Source organism: Poecilia reticulata, chromosome 18, assembly GCF_904066995.2.
Source record: "Poecilia reticulata chromosome 18, P_reticulata-male-v2, whole genome shotgun sequence".
In the NCBI taxonomy this organism is placed as follows: domain Eukaryota; kingdom Metazoa; phylum Chordata; class Actinopteri; order Cyprinodontiformes; family Poeciliidae; genus Poecilia; species Poecilia reticulata.
The window spans coordinates 24666600-24683211 of record NC_088847.1 but is presented as its reverse complement, the minus strand read 5'-3'; the positions used below and the strand labels follow the sequence as shown (position 1 = coordinate 24683211).

Here is a 16612-nt window from a genome sequence, read left to right as displayed (position 1 = left end):
GTTCCTGCTGTGTATGGGTCTGGTGTAGTTCCTGCTGCGTTTGGGTCTGGTGTAGTTCCTGCTGCGTTTGGGTCTGGTGTAGTTCCTGCTGTGTTTGGGTCTGGTGTAGTTCCTGCTGTGTATGGGTCTGGTGTAGTTCCTGCTGTGTATGGGTCTGGTGTAGTTCCTGCTGCGTCTGGGTCTGGTGTAGTTCCTGCTGTGTTTGGGTCTGGTGTAGTTCCTGCTGCGTCTGGGTCTGGTGTAGTTCCTGCTGTGTTTGGGTCTGGTGTAGTTCCTGCTGTGTATGGGTCTGGTGTAGTTCCTGCTGCATTTGCGTCTGGTGTAGTTCCTGCTGCGTTTGGGTCTGGTGTAGTTCCTGCTGCGTCTGGGTCTGGTGTAGTTCCTGCTGCGTTTGGTTGGGTCTGGTGTAGTTCCTGCTGCGTTTGGTTGGGTCTGGTGTAGTTCCTGCTGCGTTTGGGTCTGGTGTAGTTCCTGCTGCGTTTGGTTGGGTCTGGTGTAGTTCCTGCTGCGTTTGGGTGGGTCTGGTGTAGTTCCTGCTGCGTCTGGGTCTGGTGTAGTTCCTGCTGCGTCTGGGTCTGGTGTAGTTCCTGCTGCGTCTGGGTCTGGTGTAGTTCCTGCTGTGTTTGGGTCTGGTGTAGTTCCTGCTGTGTATGGGTCTGGTGTAGTTCCTGCTGTGTATGGGTCTGGTGTAGTTCCTGCTGCGTTTGGGTCTGGTGTAGTTCTTGCTGCGTTTGGTTGGGTCTGGTGTAGTTCCTGCTGTGTATGGGTCTGGTGTAGTTCCTGCTGTGTATGGGTCTGGTGTAGTTCCTGCTGTGTATGGGTCTGGTGTAGTTCCTGCTGCGTCTGGGTCTGGTGTAGTTCCTGCTGTGTATGGGTCTGGTGTAGTTCCTGCTGCGTCTGGGTCTGGTGTAGTTCCTGCTGCATTTGCGTCTGGTGTAGTTCCTGCTGCGTTTGGGTCTGGTGTAGTTCCTGCTGCGTTTGGGTCTGGTGTAGTTCCTGCTGTGTATGGGTCTGGTGTAGTTCCTGCTGCGTCTGGGTCTGGTGTAGTTCCTGCTGTGTTTGGGTCTGGTGTAGTTCCTGCCAGCATGCAGGAATCTGATTGGCCGCCGTCTTAAATCTCTGAGCCGCCACAACAATGAGGAGAACGACTGGAACGTTTCCCTACAAGCTGCTGCCTCCAGTCTGAACAGCTGATGATTGTAGTGGTTGAACTGGGCTGACCAGTTCAGCTGCTGGGAGCTGCAGTGGTGTGTGTGTGTGTGTGTGTGTGTGTGTGTGTGTGTGTGTGTGTGTGTGTGTGTGTGTGTGGATGCCTGGGGGATGAAGTCAGCGCTGGGTCTGCTCGCTCACCTAAACACACTCACAATGAGGCCGGTATCTGCGTCCACCATCTTGTCTGTGTTCCTGCTGTGGGCCGTGTTGACAGAGCAAACACGCTCTGTGGACGGACCGTTAGCGCTGCTAGCACTATTAGCGCAGTTAGCGCTGCTAGTGCAGTTAGCGGCGTGTCAGCAGAAACGTCTCCAGAGGGAATTTTTCTCCGGCGTTCCGGGAATCTGATCCCAGATCGGCTCTCGGGTGCAACAGAGATAAATGTCCTGCTGAAACACAGAAAGTATTCACACCCTCAGTTCTTCAGATCAAACTGATTTCAACTCAAAGTGAAGATAAAAACAGACAGCAGATATTTCAGGCATTAATTAACGCTCTGTAATGTTTTCCCCGAACCTGTGTGTGTGTGTGTGTGTGTGTGTGTGTGTGTGTGTGTGTGTGTGTGTGTGTGTGTGTGTGTGTGTTTGCTCAGGTCTCTTCCAGAGAAACCCGCTCCTCCCTACCCAGACTGACTGTAACCATAGCAACACGTCACTCAGTCTGCTACCATGGAAATTAAATCAAAAGCAGAAGAAATTAAATTTTCCCCAAGAATGTAGATCTACCAGATTACAGAGATCTGACAGCAGCAACCAGCAACCAGCAACTCTGCTTCTGCTCACCATCAGACGGCTCAGATGTTGGTCAGAGGAACTGATGATTAGAAGCGACCGACCTGCTGCTGGTTGCTGCTGCTGGTTGCTGGTTGCTGCTGCTGGTTGCTGGTTGCTGCTGCTGGTTGCTGGTTGCTGCTGCTGGTTGCTGGTTGCTGCTGCTGGTTGCTGGTTGCTGCTGCTGGTTGCTGCTGCTGGTTGCTGGTTGCTGCTGCTGGTTGCTGGTTGCTGCTGGTTGCTGCTGCTGGTTGCTGGTTGCTGCTGCTGGTTGCTGGTTGCTGCTGCTGGTTGCTGGTTTCTGCTGCTGGTTGCTGCTGCTAGTTTCGGTTGCTGGTTGCTGGTTGCTGCTGCTGGTTTCTGGTTGCTGCAGCATGTTTGCTGCTGCTGGTTGCTGGTTGCTGCTGCTGGTTGCTGGTTGCTACTGCTGGTTGCTGGTTGCTGCTGCTGGTTGCTGGTTTCTGCTGGTGGTTGCTGGTTGCTGCTGCTGGTTGCTGGTTGCTGCTGCTAGTTTCGGTTGCTGGTTGCTGGTTGCTGCTGCTGGTTGCTGGTTTCTGCTGCTGGTTGCTGGTTGCTGCTGCTGGTTGCTGGTTGCTGCTGCTGGTTGCTGCTGCTGGTTGCTGGTTGCTGCTGCTGGTTTCTGGTTGCTGCTGCTGGTTGCTGCTGCTGGTTGCTGCTGCTGGTTGCTGCTGCTGGTTGCTGCTGCTGGTTTCTGGTTGCTGCTGCTGGTCTCTGGTTGCTGCTGCTGGTTGCTGGTTGCTGCTGCTGGTTTCGGGTTGCTGCTGCTGGTTGCTGGTTGCTGCTGCTGGTTGCTGGTTGCTGCTGCTGGTTGCTGGTTTCTGCTGCTGGTTGCTGGTTGCTGCTGCTGGTTGCTGGTTGCTGCTGCTGGTTGCTGGTTGCTGCTGCTGGTTGCTGGTTGCTGCTGCTGGTTTCTGGTTGCTGCTGCTGGTTGCTGGTTGCTGCTGCTGGTTGCTGGTTGCTGCTGCTGGTTGCTGGTTGCTGCTGCTGGTTGCTGGTTGCTGCTGCTGGTTGCTGGTTGCTGCTGCTGGTTGCTGGTTGCTGCTGCTGGTTGCTGGTTGCTGCTGCTGGTTGCTGGTTGCTGGTTGCTGCCGGTTGCTCCATCTGGGCCGACCAGCTGCTTCATTTGGATACGTTTGCATGCTGGGTGTGTTGCTCTCCTCTGTCACTGCAGCTGTAATCAGAGACAATCACTTTATATGGACCCTTTGTTACCATGGTGATGAACTCGGACACACTGGCTGTTTCCACTCTGTGATTCCTGCTCCACTGTTTGGAGATCAGAATTGTTGTCTGAGTGAAACCAACAGATTTACTTTCATAAGTGAAGCGTTACAGCTTCACCATGATGCTTCACTTGGTCAATATATGAAACTTTATGAGAAAAGCTTCCAGATGTAAAGGAGACAAACAGAAAGAGAGAAACGTGGGAAAAAGTTTAAAGGAACAGAAACTGGCACCTTTAATCTGCTGCTTCAGAAGGAGAAGAAACTAAAGTTTTTAGTTATTCATGCAGAGCTGACGTCTCATTATGATGAGTTTCCATCATTTTTATGCTCATTTGGAAGCAATGAATTAGAAATGGTTGATGAAAAGGTTTAGTCAGTTAAGTGTTTCCTCTGGCTGAGGTGGATTTAGAGTTAGCGCTCTGAAGAAGTAGACAGGAAAAGGTTTGGTGAACGTTCCCATCCACTGCTGGCTCTGTGCCTTACCAGAGGAACCAGACTGATGGAGGGCAGGACTCTCTGCTCCACGTTATCTGCAACCTTCACTTCCTGTTTATTCCAGCCTGACATTAGCAAAATTAGCATGACATCTGGATCATAGCTCATTTAAACCGTTTTTAGCATGCTACATTAGCGATTAGCATGACTAGCATCACTAAAGCAACAGATTTTCCATAACTGACAGGCCGAACGCTCAGAGTGAGTGACTTCCTGTTATCACCTCAAATGTTCGCTCTCTCTCATAGCCTGGATGAACAGCATCAAACTCCAGTTTGAAAACCATCAGGGAGCGTTTCCAGGTCAGAGGTCAGCAGGTTGGTCAGACTGGATCCCAGCTGGTTCTTCTCTAACAGAAACTCTGAACTGGTCCAAAACAGGAGACATTCAATTAACAAAGATCAAAACAAAGTTAAAAAGCTATAAAAAGTTCACCTTCTGAAAACGGATTCATCCAACACCTGTAGAAAACAGCAGTTTAAAGGGACAGGACTCCATTTGTTACACCAGTAATCTAATTTTATTTTCTTTAACCAAGTTCAAACTATTCCAAACACAAAGAACAATAATCCTTAAGTTAGTTTATTCTTTATTCTTCCTTTGGTGTGACTGTTTTACATTTCTGCACATGCTCAGTTGGTGCTAATGAAGGCAGGAGTGTTTGTCATGTTAGCATTAGCATTCCAACGCTAATGCTAAGTAGCCTGAAAGCTACTGTAGAGTGTAGAGTAGCTTTAGATTGGTTTTGTGTTTGGTTCAAAGAGAAGTGAAGGAGTGAGACATCTTCTGTGTAGAAGATCTCAGCACAGGCCAATGAAACGCCCAGATTTAAATTAATCAGATTTAAATTCATCAGATTTAAATTCATCAGATTTAAATTCATCAGATTTAAATTCATCAGAAAGGCAGTTTAAAGGTGAGGAGGTCAAATGTTCCTCCAGAGCCGATCGATAATCAATATCAGAGCCGCCCCCCTCCAGGAGAACAGCTGGCTGTGTGTGTCCAACGTCCAGAAGTGGACAGAGACACAGAGACAGAGACCCGAGGTGAAAGGAGACCAGGCGGTTTCCACGGCGACGTAACAGAGAGCAGGAATGTAAAGAAAGAAAAAATGGAAACATGGAGGAGGAGTTCAGGAGCAGGAATGAAGAAAACAGAGAGAGAGAGAGAGAGAGAGAGAGAGAGAGAGAGAGAGAGAGAGAGAGAGAGGATCTGTCAGGAAAAGAACGGTACAGAGGAAAAGGAGAGAAAAACTGAGTTAGAAGAGGAACAAAGATGAAAAAAGTGTGAACAGAAAAGAGAGAGATGGAAATATAATAGCTTAGTCTGGAAAGAAGGAAAACAGACGAGGAGGAGAAAATGAATGAAAGAGGTAAAGAAAAGAGAAAATGGGAAGGAAAGAATGTGGGAGGAGGAAAAGTTCAGCCTGGAAAAATAGGAGGAGAGAAGAAGAAGGAGGGCTGGAAACAGCCAGGGATTACAGAGGAGAGAAGAAGAAGAAAGCAGGTCAAAGGTCAGAGCAAGCTGCTGACTCTCTGATTGGCTGTCTGCAGGAGGAGTGGGCGGAGCCAAACCATGGCGGGCGCCTCGGTGAAGGTGGCGGTGCGAGTCCGGCCGTTCAACTCCAGAGAGCTGGGACGCAACGCCAAGAGTGTGATCCAGATGCAGGGGAACAGCACCTGTAAGAGAGAGAGAGAGAGACACACACACTGTAACACACACACTGTAACACACACACTGTAACACACACACTGTAACACACACACTGTAACACACACACTGTAACACACACTGTAACACACACACACAGTGACTAACACACACACAGTAACACACACACTGTAACACACACACACAGTGACACACACACACACAGTGACTAACACACACACACACACACACACACACACAGTAACACACACACTGTAACACACACACACAGTAACACACAACACACACAGTAACACACACACTGTAACACACACACTGTAACACACACACACAGTAACACACACACACACACTGTAACACACACACTGTAACACACACTGTAACACACACGTAACACACACAGTGACTAACACACACTGTAACACACACACACACTCAGACAGTAACACACACACATTAACACACACACAGTGACACACACACACTGTAACACACACACACTCAGACAGTAACACACACACAGTAACACACACACAGTAACACACACACACACTGTAACACACACTCTGTAACACACACACTGCTCCTGTCCTCATTTGGTCTGCCCCACAGCTCCCAGTTGCTCCATCTGGACTGGATATGAATCGAGTTTCGGTTAAAAATCCTTTAGGATTCAGAGACAATCTGAGCTTCCAGCCTGAAACTTTGAAACACAACTTTAATAATTAAAATAATTATTGACCAATAACAGCACACTTCATCAGAGCATCGTTTAAAACACCTTTTACAGTGTGGTTATAACTTTATTTCTTTATATTTCTAGTATGAAGCTGTTGGTTTGAGGCAGAAGGAAATGAAACATGAAATACCTTTTTCACTGATATAAATCTGAAAAGTGTGGTGTGACGATAAACCACATGAAACATGCCTCATTACTATTCATACAGATTATATTCAGCTTCTTTGTTTCGTGTTATTTTAAACATTAGTTTTAATACCATATTTTGAAGAAGCCACTGCTATGAACTAATTATTCTCATAAAATGCTAATTTTTATCATAATGAACAGATTTTTACTCTCTGAAAAAAAAATTATGTCTCATTTTATTCATTTGTTAAATTGTGTTTATGTTAATATATATTTAAAGACAAAACTTTGAATTGTAAAAAAATACAAATATTATATTTAATTATGAATCTCAAACTCCTCTGCTGTGCATCATGACCCCTGGCAGGTTTAATATGCCTCTTATATCTCTAATAAATGTAAAAACTATTGATTATTGGCTTATTTAACCAGAGTCATGAAGAGGAGTGAAGACTGACTCAGTTAGCTGCAGGCTAACGTTTCCCATTGATTCCAATGAGGAACGCTAGCAGGTTGAAACAGATCTTAGCAGACTCAGATTGTCATGTGACCTCCTGACCTGCTGCTGATGCACCGACGCTCTCACAGGATATTAATATACGACGCTGCAGCGGGTTGTTTTTAGGTCCCAACACACACACACACACACACACACACACACACACACACACACACACACACACACACACACACACACACACACACACAGAGCTGCTCATCTGTTCTGGGAATGCTGGCTGCTCCACCTGCAGGTCAGCAGCTGTAGGGTGTGACGCTCTGGCTAACTCTGGCTAGCTCCAAGTACTGGTACCACCTGGCTAACTACAGCTAACTCTGGCTAGCTCCAAGTACTGGTACCACCTGGCTAACTACAGCTAACTCTGGCTAGCTCCAAGTACTGGTACCACCTGGCTAACTACAGCTAGCTCTGGCTAGCTCTTAGTACTGATACCACCTGGCTAACTACGGCTAACCCTAGCTCCAAGTACTGGTACCAAACTGGCCTGGACTACAGCTAACTCTGGCTAGCTCTAAGTACTGGTACCGCCTGGCTAACTACGGCTAACTCTGGCTAGCTCCAAGTACTGGTACCACCTGGCTAACTACAGCTAACTCTGGCTAGCTCTAAGTACTGGTACCACCTGGCTAACTACGGCTAACTCTGGCTAGCTCTAAGTACTGGTACCACCTGGCTAACTACGGCTAACTCTGGCTAGCTCTAAGTACTGGTACCACCTGGCTAACTACGGCTAACTCTGTCTAGCTCCAAGTACTGGTACCAACTGGCTGACTACAGCTAACTCTGGCTAGCTCTAAGTACTGATACCAACTGGCTAACTACAGCTAACTCTGTCTAGCTCCAAGTACTGGTACCACCTGGCTAACTACAGCTAACTCTGGCTAGCTCTAAGTACTGGTACCACCTGGCTAACTACAGCTAACCCTGGCTAGCTCTAAGTACTGGTACCACCTGGCTAACTACAGCTAACTCTGTCTAGCTCCAAGTATTGGTACCACCTGGCTAACTACAGCTAACTCTGGCTAGCTCTAAGTACTGGTACTACCTGGCTAACTACAGCTAACTCTGGCTAGCTCTAAGTACTGGTACCACCTGACTAACTACAGCTAACTCTGGCTAGCTCCAAGTACTGGTACCACCTGGCTAACTACAGCTAACTCTGGCTAGCTCTAAGTACTGGTACCACCTGGCTAACTACAGCTAACTCTGGCTAGCTCTAAGTACTGGTACCACCTGGCTAACTACAGCTAACTCTGGCTAGCTCCAAGTACTGGTACCACCTGGCTAACTACAGCTAACTCTGGCTAGCTCTAAGTACTGGTACCACCTGGCTAACTACGGCTAACTCTGGCTAGCTCTAAGTACTGGTACCACCTGGCTAACTACAGCTAACTCTGGCTAGCTCTAAGTACTGGTACCACCTGGCTAACTACAGCTAACTCTGGCTAGCTCCAAGTACTGGTACCACCTGGCTAACTACAGCTAACTCTGGCTAGCTCTTAGTACTGATACCACCTGGCTAACTACGGCTAACCCTAGCTAGCTCTTAGTACTGATACCACCTGGCTAACTACGGCTAACCCTAGCTAGCTCTATGTACTGGTACCACCTGGCTAACCCCGACTAGCTCTGACTAGCTCCTACCGTGTGTCAGACCCGACGGATGTCCTCATCCTGAAACTGTCTCTGACCTCCTGTCTTCATGTTCTCTCTGCTTCCAGGCATCTCTAACCCCAAACAGCCCAAAGATGGAGCCAAGACCTTCACATTCGACTATTCCTACTGGTCACACACCACGGTAACAACACACACACACACACACACACACACACACACACACACACACACACACACACACACACACACACACACACACACACTCTGCAGCAACAGCAGCTTGTGTTTGTGTTCCTGCAGCCTGAAGATGAGAACTTTGCGTCTCAGAAGCAGGTTTATAAGGACATCGGGGAGGAGATGCTGCTGCACGCCTTCGAAGGTGAGACGTCTGGTGTCAGCGGATCCTCCTCCAGCGGGTTCTGTCGGGTCGGGTCGAGCGGTTCTGATCCGGTGTGGTTGGTGTCTTCCAGGATACAATGTGTGCATATTTGCTTACGGTCAGACCGGAGCGGGAAAAAGCTACACCATGATGGGAAAGCAGGAGCCGGGGCAGGAGGGGATCATCCCCCAGGTTGGTGTCCTCTGCATGTGTCCCAGAACCGGGTCCACTCCGTCTGAGCCCGATGTGTCTCTGCCCTCAGCTGTGTGAGGACCTGTTCCAGAGGACGGGTCAGAACATGGACCCAGACCTGACCTACTCAGCGGAGGTAAGCGCCGTCTCCGTCCCCTTCCTGCTCTCCCTGAGCGGACTCTGACCGGTCCCACGCCTCGTCCCGCCTGCAGGTGTCCTACATGGAGATCTACTGTGAGCGGGTCCGGGATCTGCTCAACCCGACGTCTCAGGGATCCCTGCGAGTCCGGGAGCATCCCATCCTGGGCCCGTACGTGGAGGACCTGTCCAAACTGGCCGTCACCGGATTCACCGACATCCGGGAGCTGATGGACGAAGGCAACAAAGCCCGGTCAGTCGGAGCGGGACCTCTGTGGGCCAGGACCTTCTGGACCCGGCTGGATTAGGGCTGGAGTTCAGTCAGACCGGGTCCGGGACGTCCAGCAGGACGACAGAAACCAAATGAAACCAGTGGAAGCTAGCTGAAGCATTAGCTGCCCTGAACATAAACATTAGCTGCTACAGCAACAGGCTGGTTAGCTAAGGCTACAACAACATGGTGCGCTAATGCTAATGCTAATACAATGTGGACTTTGACTGGACCATTGATGCTGCTCCCTCCAGTAGATTAGAAGGACAGTATCGATGTGTTTGGACCACATCGACTCTGCCTGAAGCGTTTGTGCCGCTGTGCATTCTGGGTATTTTTACTCATTATAATTATCCTGCTATGACCTTTAACCTGCTAACTAAAACCTGTAGAGTCTAAAACCAGAGACTGTTTAGTTTCTGGTCATTTCTCTGAGCTTCAGGCTCTGATCTGGGATGTCGTCTACTGGGATCACTGGGAGCACTGGGATCACTGGGAGCACTGGTCACCAGCTGGGATCTTTTCTACTGAGTTTGTCCTTAAATATTAAATTAGTTTTTCCATGACAGGCGATGCAGAAACAGAAATCTGATGATTTTCCTTCTTTGATCGTCTCTGCAACCACCTGATTGATTATCAGTAATGTATTGATTACTGATTGCAGGACGGTTGCTGCCACCAACATGAACGAGACGTCGTCCAGGTCGCACGCCGTCTTCACCATCGTCTTCACCCAGAAGCGCCGAGACCAGATGACCAGCCTGGACACAGAGAAGGTGGGTCCACTCCGGTCCGCTTGGTCTGGTTGGACCAGTCGGTCCGGTCCAGTTGGACCAGTTGGTCCTGTCCTGTCTGGACCAGTCGGTCCGGTCCGGTCCAGTCGGTCCAGTCCAGTCGGTCCAGTGGTCCGGTCGCTCTGGTCCAGTCGGTCCAGTTGGTCTGATCCGGTCCGGTCGCTCTGGTCCAGTCGGTCCGGTTGGTCTGATCCGATCCGGTCCGGTCGCTCTGGTCCAGTCGGTCTGGTTGGTCTGATCCGATCCGGTCCAGTCGCTCTGGTCCAGCTGATCCAGTTGGTCTGATCCGGTCCGGTCGCTCTGGTCCAGTTGGTCCGGTCGCTCTGGTCCAGTTGGTCCAGTTGGTCTGATCCGGTCCGGTCGCTCTGGTCCAGTTGGTCCGGTTGGTCTGATCCGATCCGGTCCGGTCGCTCTGGTCCAGCTGGTCCAGTTGGTCTGATCCGGTCCGGTCGCTCTGGTCCAGTTGTTGGTCTGATCCGGTCCGGTCGCTCTGGTCCAGTTGGTCCAGTTGGTCTGATCCGGTCCGGTCGCTCTGGTCCAGCTGATTCAGTTCGTCTGATCCGATCCGGTCCAGTCGCTCTGGTCCAGCTGATCCAGTTGGTCTGATCCGGTCCGGTCCGGTCGCTCTGGTCCAGTCGGTCCGGTTGGTCTGGTCCGGTCCGGTCGCTCTGGTCCAGTCGGTCCAGTTGGTCTGGTCCGGTCCGGTCGCTCTGGTCCAGTCGGTCCGGTTGGTCTGATCCGGTCCGGTCGCTCTGGTCCAGTCGGTCCAGTTGGTCTGATCCGGTCCGGTCGCTCTGGTCCAGTCGGTCCGGTTGGTCTGATCCGGTCCGGTCGCTCTGGTCCAGTCGGTCCAGTTGGTCTGATCCGGTCCGGTCGCTCTGGTCCAGTTGGTCTGATCCGGTCCGGTCCGGTCGCTCTGGTCCAGTCGGTCCGGTCGGTCTGGTCCAGTCGGTCCGGTTGGTCTGATCCGGTCCGGTCCGGTCGCTCTGGTCCAGTTGGTCCAGTTGGTCTGATCCGGTCCGGTCCGGTCCGTTCGCTCTGGTCCAGTCGGTCCAGTTGGTCTGATCCGGTCGCTCTGGTCCAGTCGGTCCAGTTGGTCCGGTCCGGTCCGTTCGCTCTGGTCCAGTCGGTCCAGTTGGTCCGGTCCGGTCCGTTCGCTCTGGTCCAGTCGGTCCAGTCGGTCCAGTCCGGTCGCTCTGGTCCAGTCGGTCTGGTTGGTCTGATCCGGTCCGGTCGCTCTGGTCCAGTTGGTCTGATCCGGTCCGGTCGCTCTGGTCCAGTCGGTCCGGTTGGTCTGATCCGGTCCGGTCGCTCTGGTCCAGTTGGTCTGATCCGGTCCGGTCCGGTCGCTCTGGTCCAGTCGGTCCGGTTGGTCTGATCCGGTCCGGTCGCTCTGGTCCAGTTGGTCTGATCCGGTCCGGTCGCTCCTCTTCACCGCCTTCTGCCTCTGCAGGTCAGCAAGATCAGCCTGGTGGACCTGGCTGGCAGCGAGCGCGCAGACTCCTCGGGGGCAAAGGGCACCCGGCTGAAGGTCAGAGGTCAGGCGTGGGCCACAGCCGGTCTGTTTCCATCCCGGTTCGCTCATGTCTGCTGTGGTTTTCACACAGGAAGGAGCCAACATCAACAAATCTCTGACCACGCTGGGAAAAGTGATATCAGCGCTGGCAGAAATGGTAAAGTTTATCAAAACATTTAAATCATTTTAATGTGAAAAGTAACAGCTTCCTGTTTGTCTGCAGCAAAGCAACAAGAAGAGGAAAAGTGACTTCATCCCCTACAGAGACTCTGTTCTCACCTGGCTGCTGAAGGAGAATCTGGGTGAGGGTCAAAGGTCGTCACGGATTATAGCCCTAATCAAAATTGATTACATCAGAATCGCTGGCAGAGACACTCAGGCAGTTTAATATCCTGATTATTAATCCTGTTAATATTCATGAAACTAATGAATAACTAATGATACGAATCAATAACAGATTTAAACTGGAGGCTTTTACTGTGAAAGAGCTTGGTGATTTCCTGTCGGATCCGGTCGGCGTGAGGAAGAGCAGTGAGGAAGAGCAGTGAGGAAGAGCAGTGAGGAAGAGCAGCGACGGCTTCATCGCTTATTAACGTTTCGTCGTGTTTCTCAGGAGGAAACTCCCGGACGGCCATGATCGCTGCTTTAAGTCCTGCTGACATCAACTACGAGGAAACACTGAGCACCCTGAGGTCAGAACCCGCTCAGATTACCCCGACCCGGTCCGACCCGGTCCACACCGCTCAGACCCGTCCGTGTGCTTCCAGGTACGCCGACCGGGCCAAGCAGATCCGCTGCAACGCCATCATCAACGAGGATCCCAACGCCAAGCTGATCCGGGAGCTGAAGGCCGAAGTGGGCCGGCTGAGGAGCCTGCTGTTCTCCCAGGGCCTGCAGGAGCTGCTGCAGAACACCGGTACCGGACCCGACCGGACCGGACCGGCACCACATGACAACATGGAAACATTCTCATTAATTCACCCTGATATAAAACATCATAAACTCAGCGGCTCCATTAACATCCATCCAAATTTAAACCTTTGTTTTATTTTAAAAGCCATAAATCACCAGCCGATCTGGAAACATGGGTTTGGAAAAGTAATCTAGGATTCCATGAAAGCTGGTGGGAGAAAGCTGGTTTCCATGGTAACAGCCTTGCTCAGACAGGAAGTGACCCGGTTTGTCCACTAGCTGCAGGTTGGCCTCATGTTGTCATCAGCGTCTCTAGGAACCAGTTAATGGTTTGATCTGGCATCCAGCCATAACTGATCACCTACAGCACATGTGTCAAACTCAAGGCCCGCGGGCCACATGTGGCCCGCCATGTCATTTTATGTGGCCCCCCAGCGTTTTATATGACCATGATTGACTTAAAATAGGTTTTCAGCACGAATTTACTACAAACTGCATCTCCCATAATGCATTCCGATTGTTACCAGCCAACATTACGGCTTCTCGCCACTAGAGAGCAGCAAAGTCACCTCAAGCTGCTTATTGATTTTCCCAGCGAATAAAACTGAGACATCGACAAGCTAACATCAAAATGCCCAAGAAAAGAAACATCGATTTACAAGACTGTGAATGAAGATGTGTGTGAGTTGGTGTCAGGGCGGCAGCTAGAACTTTTTTTGTTATCCGTTATCTTGACCGACAACATAAAAAAAAAATCGTTCATGTACTATTTTTATCCGTGAAATTACAACCATATTAACATCGGCTATTTAGCCGCATTTTATGCGGTTTAGTTGATATTCACCGTGAATCCAGATCCCATCACAAATTAAGCAGGTAAATGTATCTACATTTTTCTCCGTAGTGACAAAAACCTCTGACTGAGGCCTCAGTAACTTTTAATAAAATAAATTAAGCGACTTCACTTAAATTAGCATCACTTCACCCGCTGGGGTCTGAACGCACTTCCTCCTCTGCAGAAAAATCTGCGCTAATTCATCAGTCAGTTGGATCTGTCTGGTCCAAACAGATCAACTGAACTCTGAGTGTTTTGCCCTGTGCGGTCCGGTTTGCGCTTTTACCAGGATTTTTTGTTGTTGTTTTGCGTGGTTTCGCTTCTCCGAAACGGACAGATGTTCCGTCTGCAGCTCCTCCAGAGCGCCGCTCTCCTGGGTAATGTGCACCAAGAAGCTCCATTTGTTAAATCTTCTGGATGAGTTACTCACAGCGGTTTTTAATTCTTCGCAGCCGCGTCCGCAGTGGTTGACAGCGGACTGCGCATGTTACAGTCTAACTAACTTCTGCGTCGTCATTTATTTCCTCAAGATAAATTACCGGCTCCTCAAACGGATCAACACAACGTTGCATTCTCTTTAGTTTTATCTAGTCTGTAATGGAGACTTGAATTTAACGCGCCATTTCAACCAAAGATTTTGAATGCGCTTCCTAACCAGACGCTCCAAAGCGATATTTAACAATACGAGGTGTTTAATTTATTCTTAAAATTTGTATTTTCATACATTTATGCTATGGCCGCCCAAGTCTAGTTTTCCAGAGCTGCAATCTGCAACTTTAGATGGTTCCTCATCTAACACACCTGGATCATTGACTCATTATAAGCCTCTATAGAACTGAGTTGCTGCTGATGAGGGAAGTCAACCTTTTGTCTGGGGTGTTTTGACAGGGATGCATGTAAAAGTTGCAGTCTGGAGGACTGGACCTGGACACTCCTGATTTGCACCGTCAATGTGGCCCGTTGAGGGAGGCCAATATGCTGAAGTGGCCCTCGGTGAAATTGAGTTTGACACCCCTGACCTACAGTATCAATAGCAGATCAATCAATCAGTCAGCAGGTTTCAGACTGTCCCTTTAAGTCCAGGTCAGTCGGTAACGTCTGGATTCATGGAATATTCTAGATGTTGTGCAGCTGATTGTGTTTGTGAGTGAGAGCAGAGTTATTTTCAGACAGCAGCTGTGTGTGTGTGTGTGTGTGTGTGTGTGTGTGTGTGTGTGTGTGTGTGTGTGTGTGTGTGTGTGTGTGTGTGTGTGTGTGTGTGTGTGTTGCTGACATTCCCGCCTGTTAGCGGTGAAACCTGACTCCTGTTCTCTCCTACAGTCAACAACAACATCAGCCTGGTGGGGGCAGCAGTCGTGGCCGCCGCCCCCCCACCGCTGAGCCCGACAGCCAATGGGATGGCAGCTGCAGCAGACTCCGCCCCTGCAGGTGCCTCCCCTCACTGCTTCGTATTGCTGCTTGTAGGAAGTCACTGAATTAATCTTGAGTTCTTGTTGGACCCAGATTCTGTTTCTGCTGAAGCTGAAGCTCCACCTGCAGGAGACGCAGCTGCTGACTCCGCCCACCCCACCCAGAACGGGCAGGACGCAGAGGAGGCGGTCGCTACGGAAACCATCAGCAAGGAGGAAGCGGCTGAGATGCTGATGGTGGGACGTAACCAGATTATTTAATCTGGAGCTGACAGATTAACGGAGCGCTGACGGATTCTGGCTTCTGTTCAGGAAACGGAGAAAATCATCGCAGAGCTGAACGAGACGTGGGAGGAGAAGCTGAGGAAGACGGAGTCCATCCGGCTGGAGAGGTAGCGCCGTTCACCCTGTCACCACGGCTCACCCTGTCACTATGGTTCACTACAGTTCACCCTGTCACTATGGTTCACCACGGTTCACCCTGTCACTACGGTTCACCCTGTCACTACAGTTCACCCTGTCACTACGGCTCACCCTGTCACTACGGTTCACCCTGTCACTACGGTTCACCCTGTCACTACAGTTCACCCTGTCACTACGGCTCACCCTGTCACTATGGTTCACTACAGTTCACCCTGTCACTACGGCTCACCCTGTCACCCCGGTTCACCCTGTCACCATGATTCACCACGGTTCACCCTGTCACCACCGTTCACCTGTCACCACGGTTTACCCTGTCATCCCAGTTCACCCTGTCACCGCGGTTCACCCTGTCATTATGGTTCACCACGGTTCACCCTGTCACCACCGTTCACCTGTCACTACGGTTCACCCTGTCACCACGGTTCACCCTGTCACCACCGTTCACCTGTCACCACGGTTCACCCTGTCATTATGGTTCACCACGGTTCACCCTGTCCCCACAGTTCACAGTGGTTCACCCTGTCACCACGGTTCACCCTGTCATTATGGTTCACCACGGTTCACCCTGTCACCACCGTTCACCTGTCACCACGGTTTACCCTGTCATCCCAGTTCACCCTGTCACCACGGTTTACCCTGTCATCCCAGTTCACCCTGTCACCACGGTTCACCCTGTCCCCACAGTTCACTATGGTTCACCCTGTCACTATGGTTCACCCTGTCACCACGGTTCACCCTGTCACCGTGGTTCACCCTGTCACCGCGGTTCACCCTGTCACCGTGGTTCACCCTGTCACCGTGGTTCACCCTGTCATCGGTCTGTGTTTCAGGGAGTCGCTGCTAGCAGAGATGGGCGTGTCCATAAAGGAGGACGGAGGAACTCTGGGAGTTTTCTCCCCTAAAGGAGTGAGTTCATCCTGTAACGTTCATTCATTCATAATTCATGCTGTTGTTCCAGATTGTTGCTGGATTCCGTCGTCCTGTTTGTTTTACTGGTGTTACTGGTAACATTCAGGCCATACTGGGATCCCTGTGGAGAACATCAGTACCTCCAGTTTGGACCAGAACTTCTGCTGAGTGTTTCCTTCAGTGACGTTTCTGCTAACGCGCTAACAGAGGAGCTAACTCTCCTTTAGCGCTAAGCTAACTCTCCTTTAGCGCTAAGCTAACTCTCCTTTAGCACTAAGCTATTTCTCCTTTAGCGCTAAGCTAACTTTGAAACCTTTAGCGCTAAACTAACTTTGAAACCTCTAGCGCTCTTAGCTAACTCTCCTTTAGCGCTAAGCTAACTTTGAAACCTTTAGCGCTCTTAGCTAACTCTCCTTTAGCGTTAAGCTAATTTT

The 16612-nt window shown here is 50.3% G+C and overlaps 1 protein-coding gene across 1 annotated transcript in view; it reads left to right on the top strand.

Moving 5' to 3' along the window:
* The first annotated feature begins 5277 nt into the window (after positions 1–5277).
* The window catches only part of LOC103460316 (kinesin-like protein KIF1C), a 22306-nt gene continuing 10971 nt past the window's right edge, over positions 5278–16612 (top strand). The window contains exons 1-16 of the mRNA XM_081599075.1: positions 5278–5405; positions 8505–8581; positions 8701–8779; positions 8871–8971; positions 9042–9107; positions 9184–9362; positions 10045–10156; positions 11628–11705; positions 11782–11847; positions 11914–11992; positions 12304–12382; positions 12458–12606; positions 14758–14865; positions 14941–15083; positions 15159–15238; positions 16100–16175. Coding sequence (XP_081455201.1) covers positions 5300–5405; positions 8505–8581; positions 8701–8779; positions 8871–8971; positions 9042–9107; positions 9184–9362; positions 10045–10156; positions 11628–11705; positions 11782–11847; positions 11914–11992; positions 12304–12382; positions 12458–12606; positions 14758–14865; positions 14941–15083; positions 15159–15238; positions 16100–16175 — 1578 coding nt within the window. The 5' untranslated portion in view covers positions 5278–5299. The remainder of the gene's footprint in view (positions 5406–8504; positions 8582–8700; positions 8780–8870; positions 8972–9041; positions 9108–9183; positions 9363–10044; positions 10157–11627; positions 11706–11781; positions 11848–11913; positions 11993–12303; positions 12383–12457; positions 12607–14757; positions 14866–14940; positions 15084–15158; positions 15239–16099; positions 16176–16612) is intronic.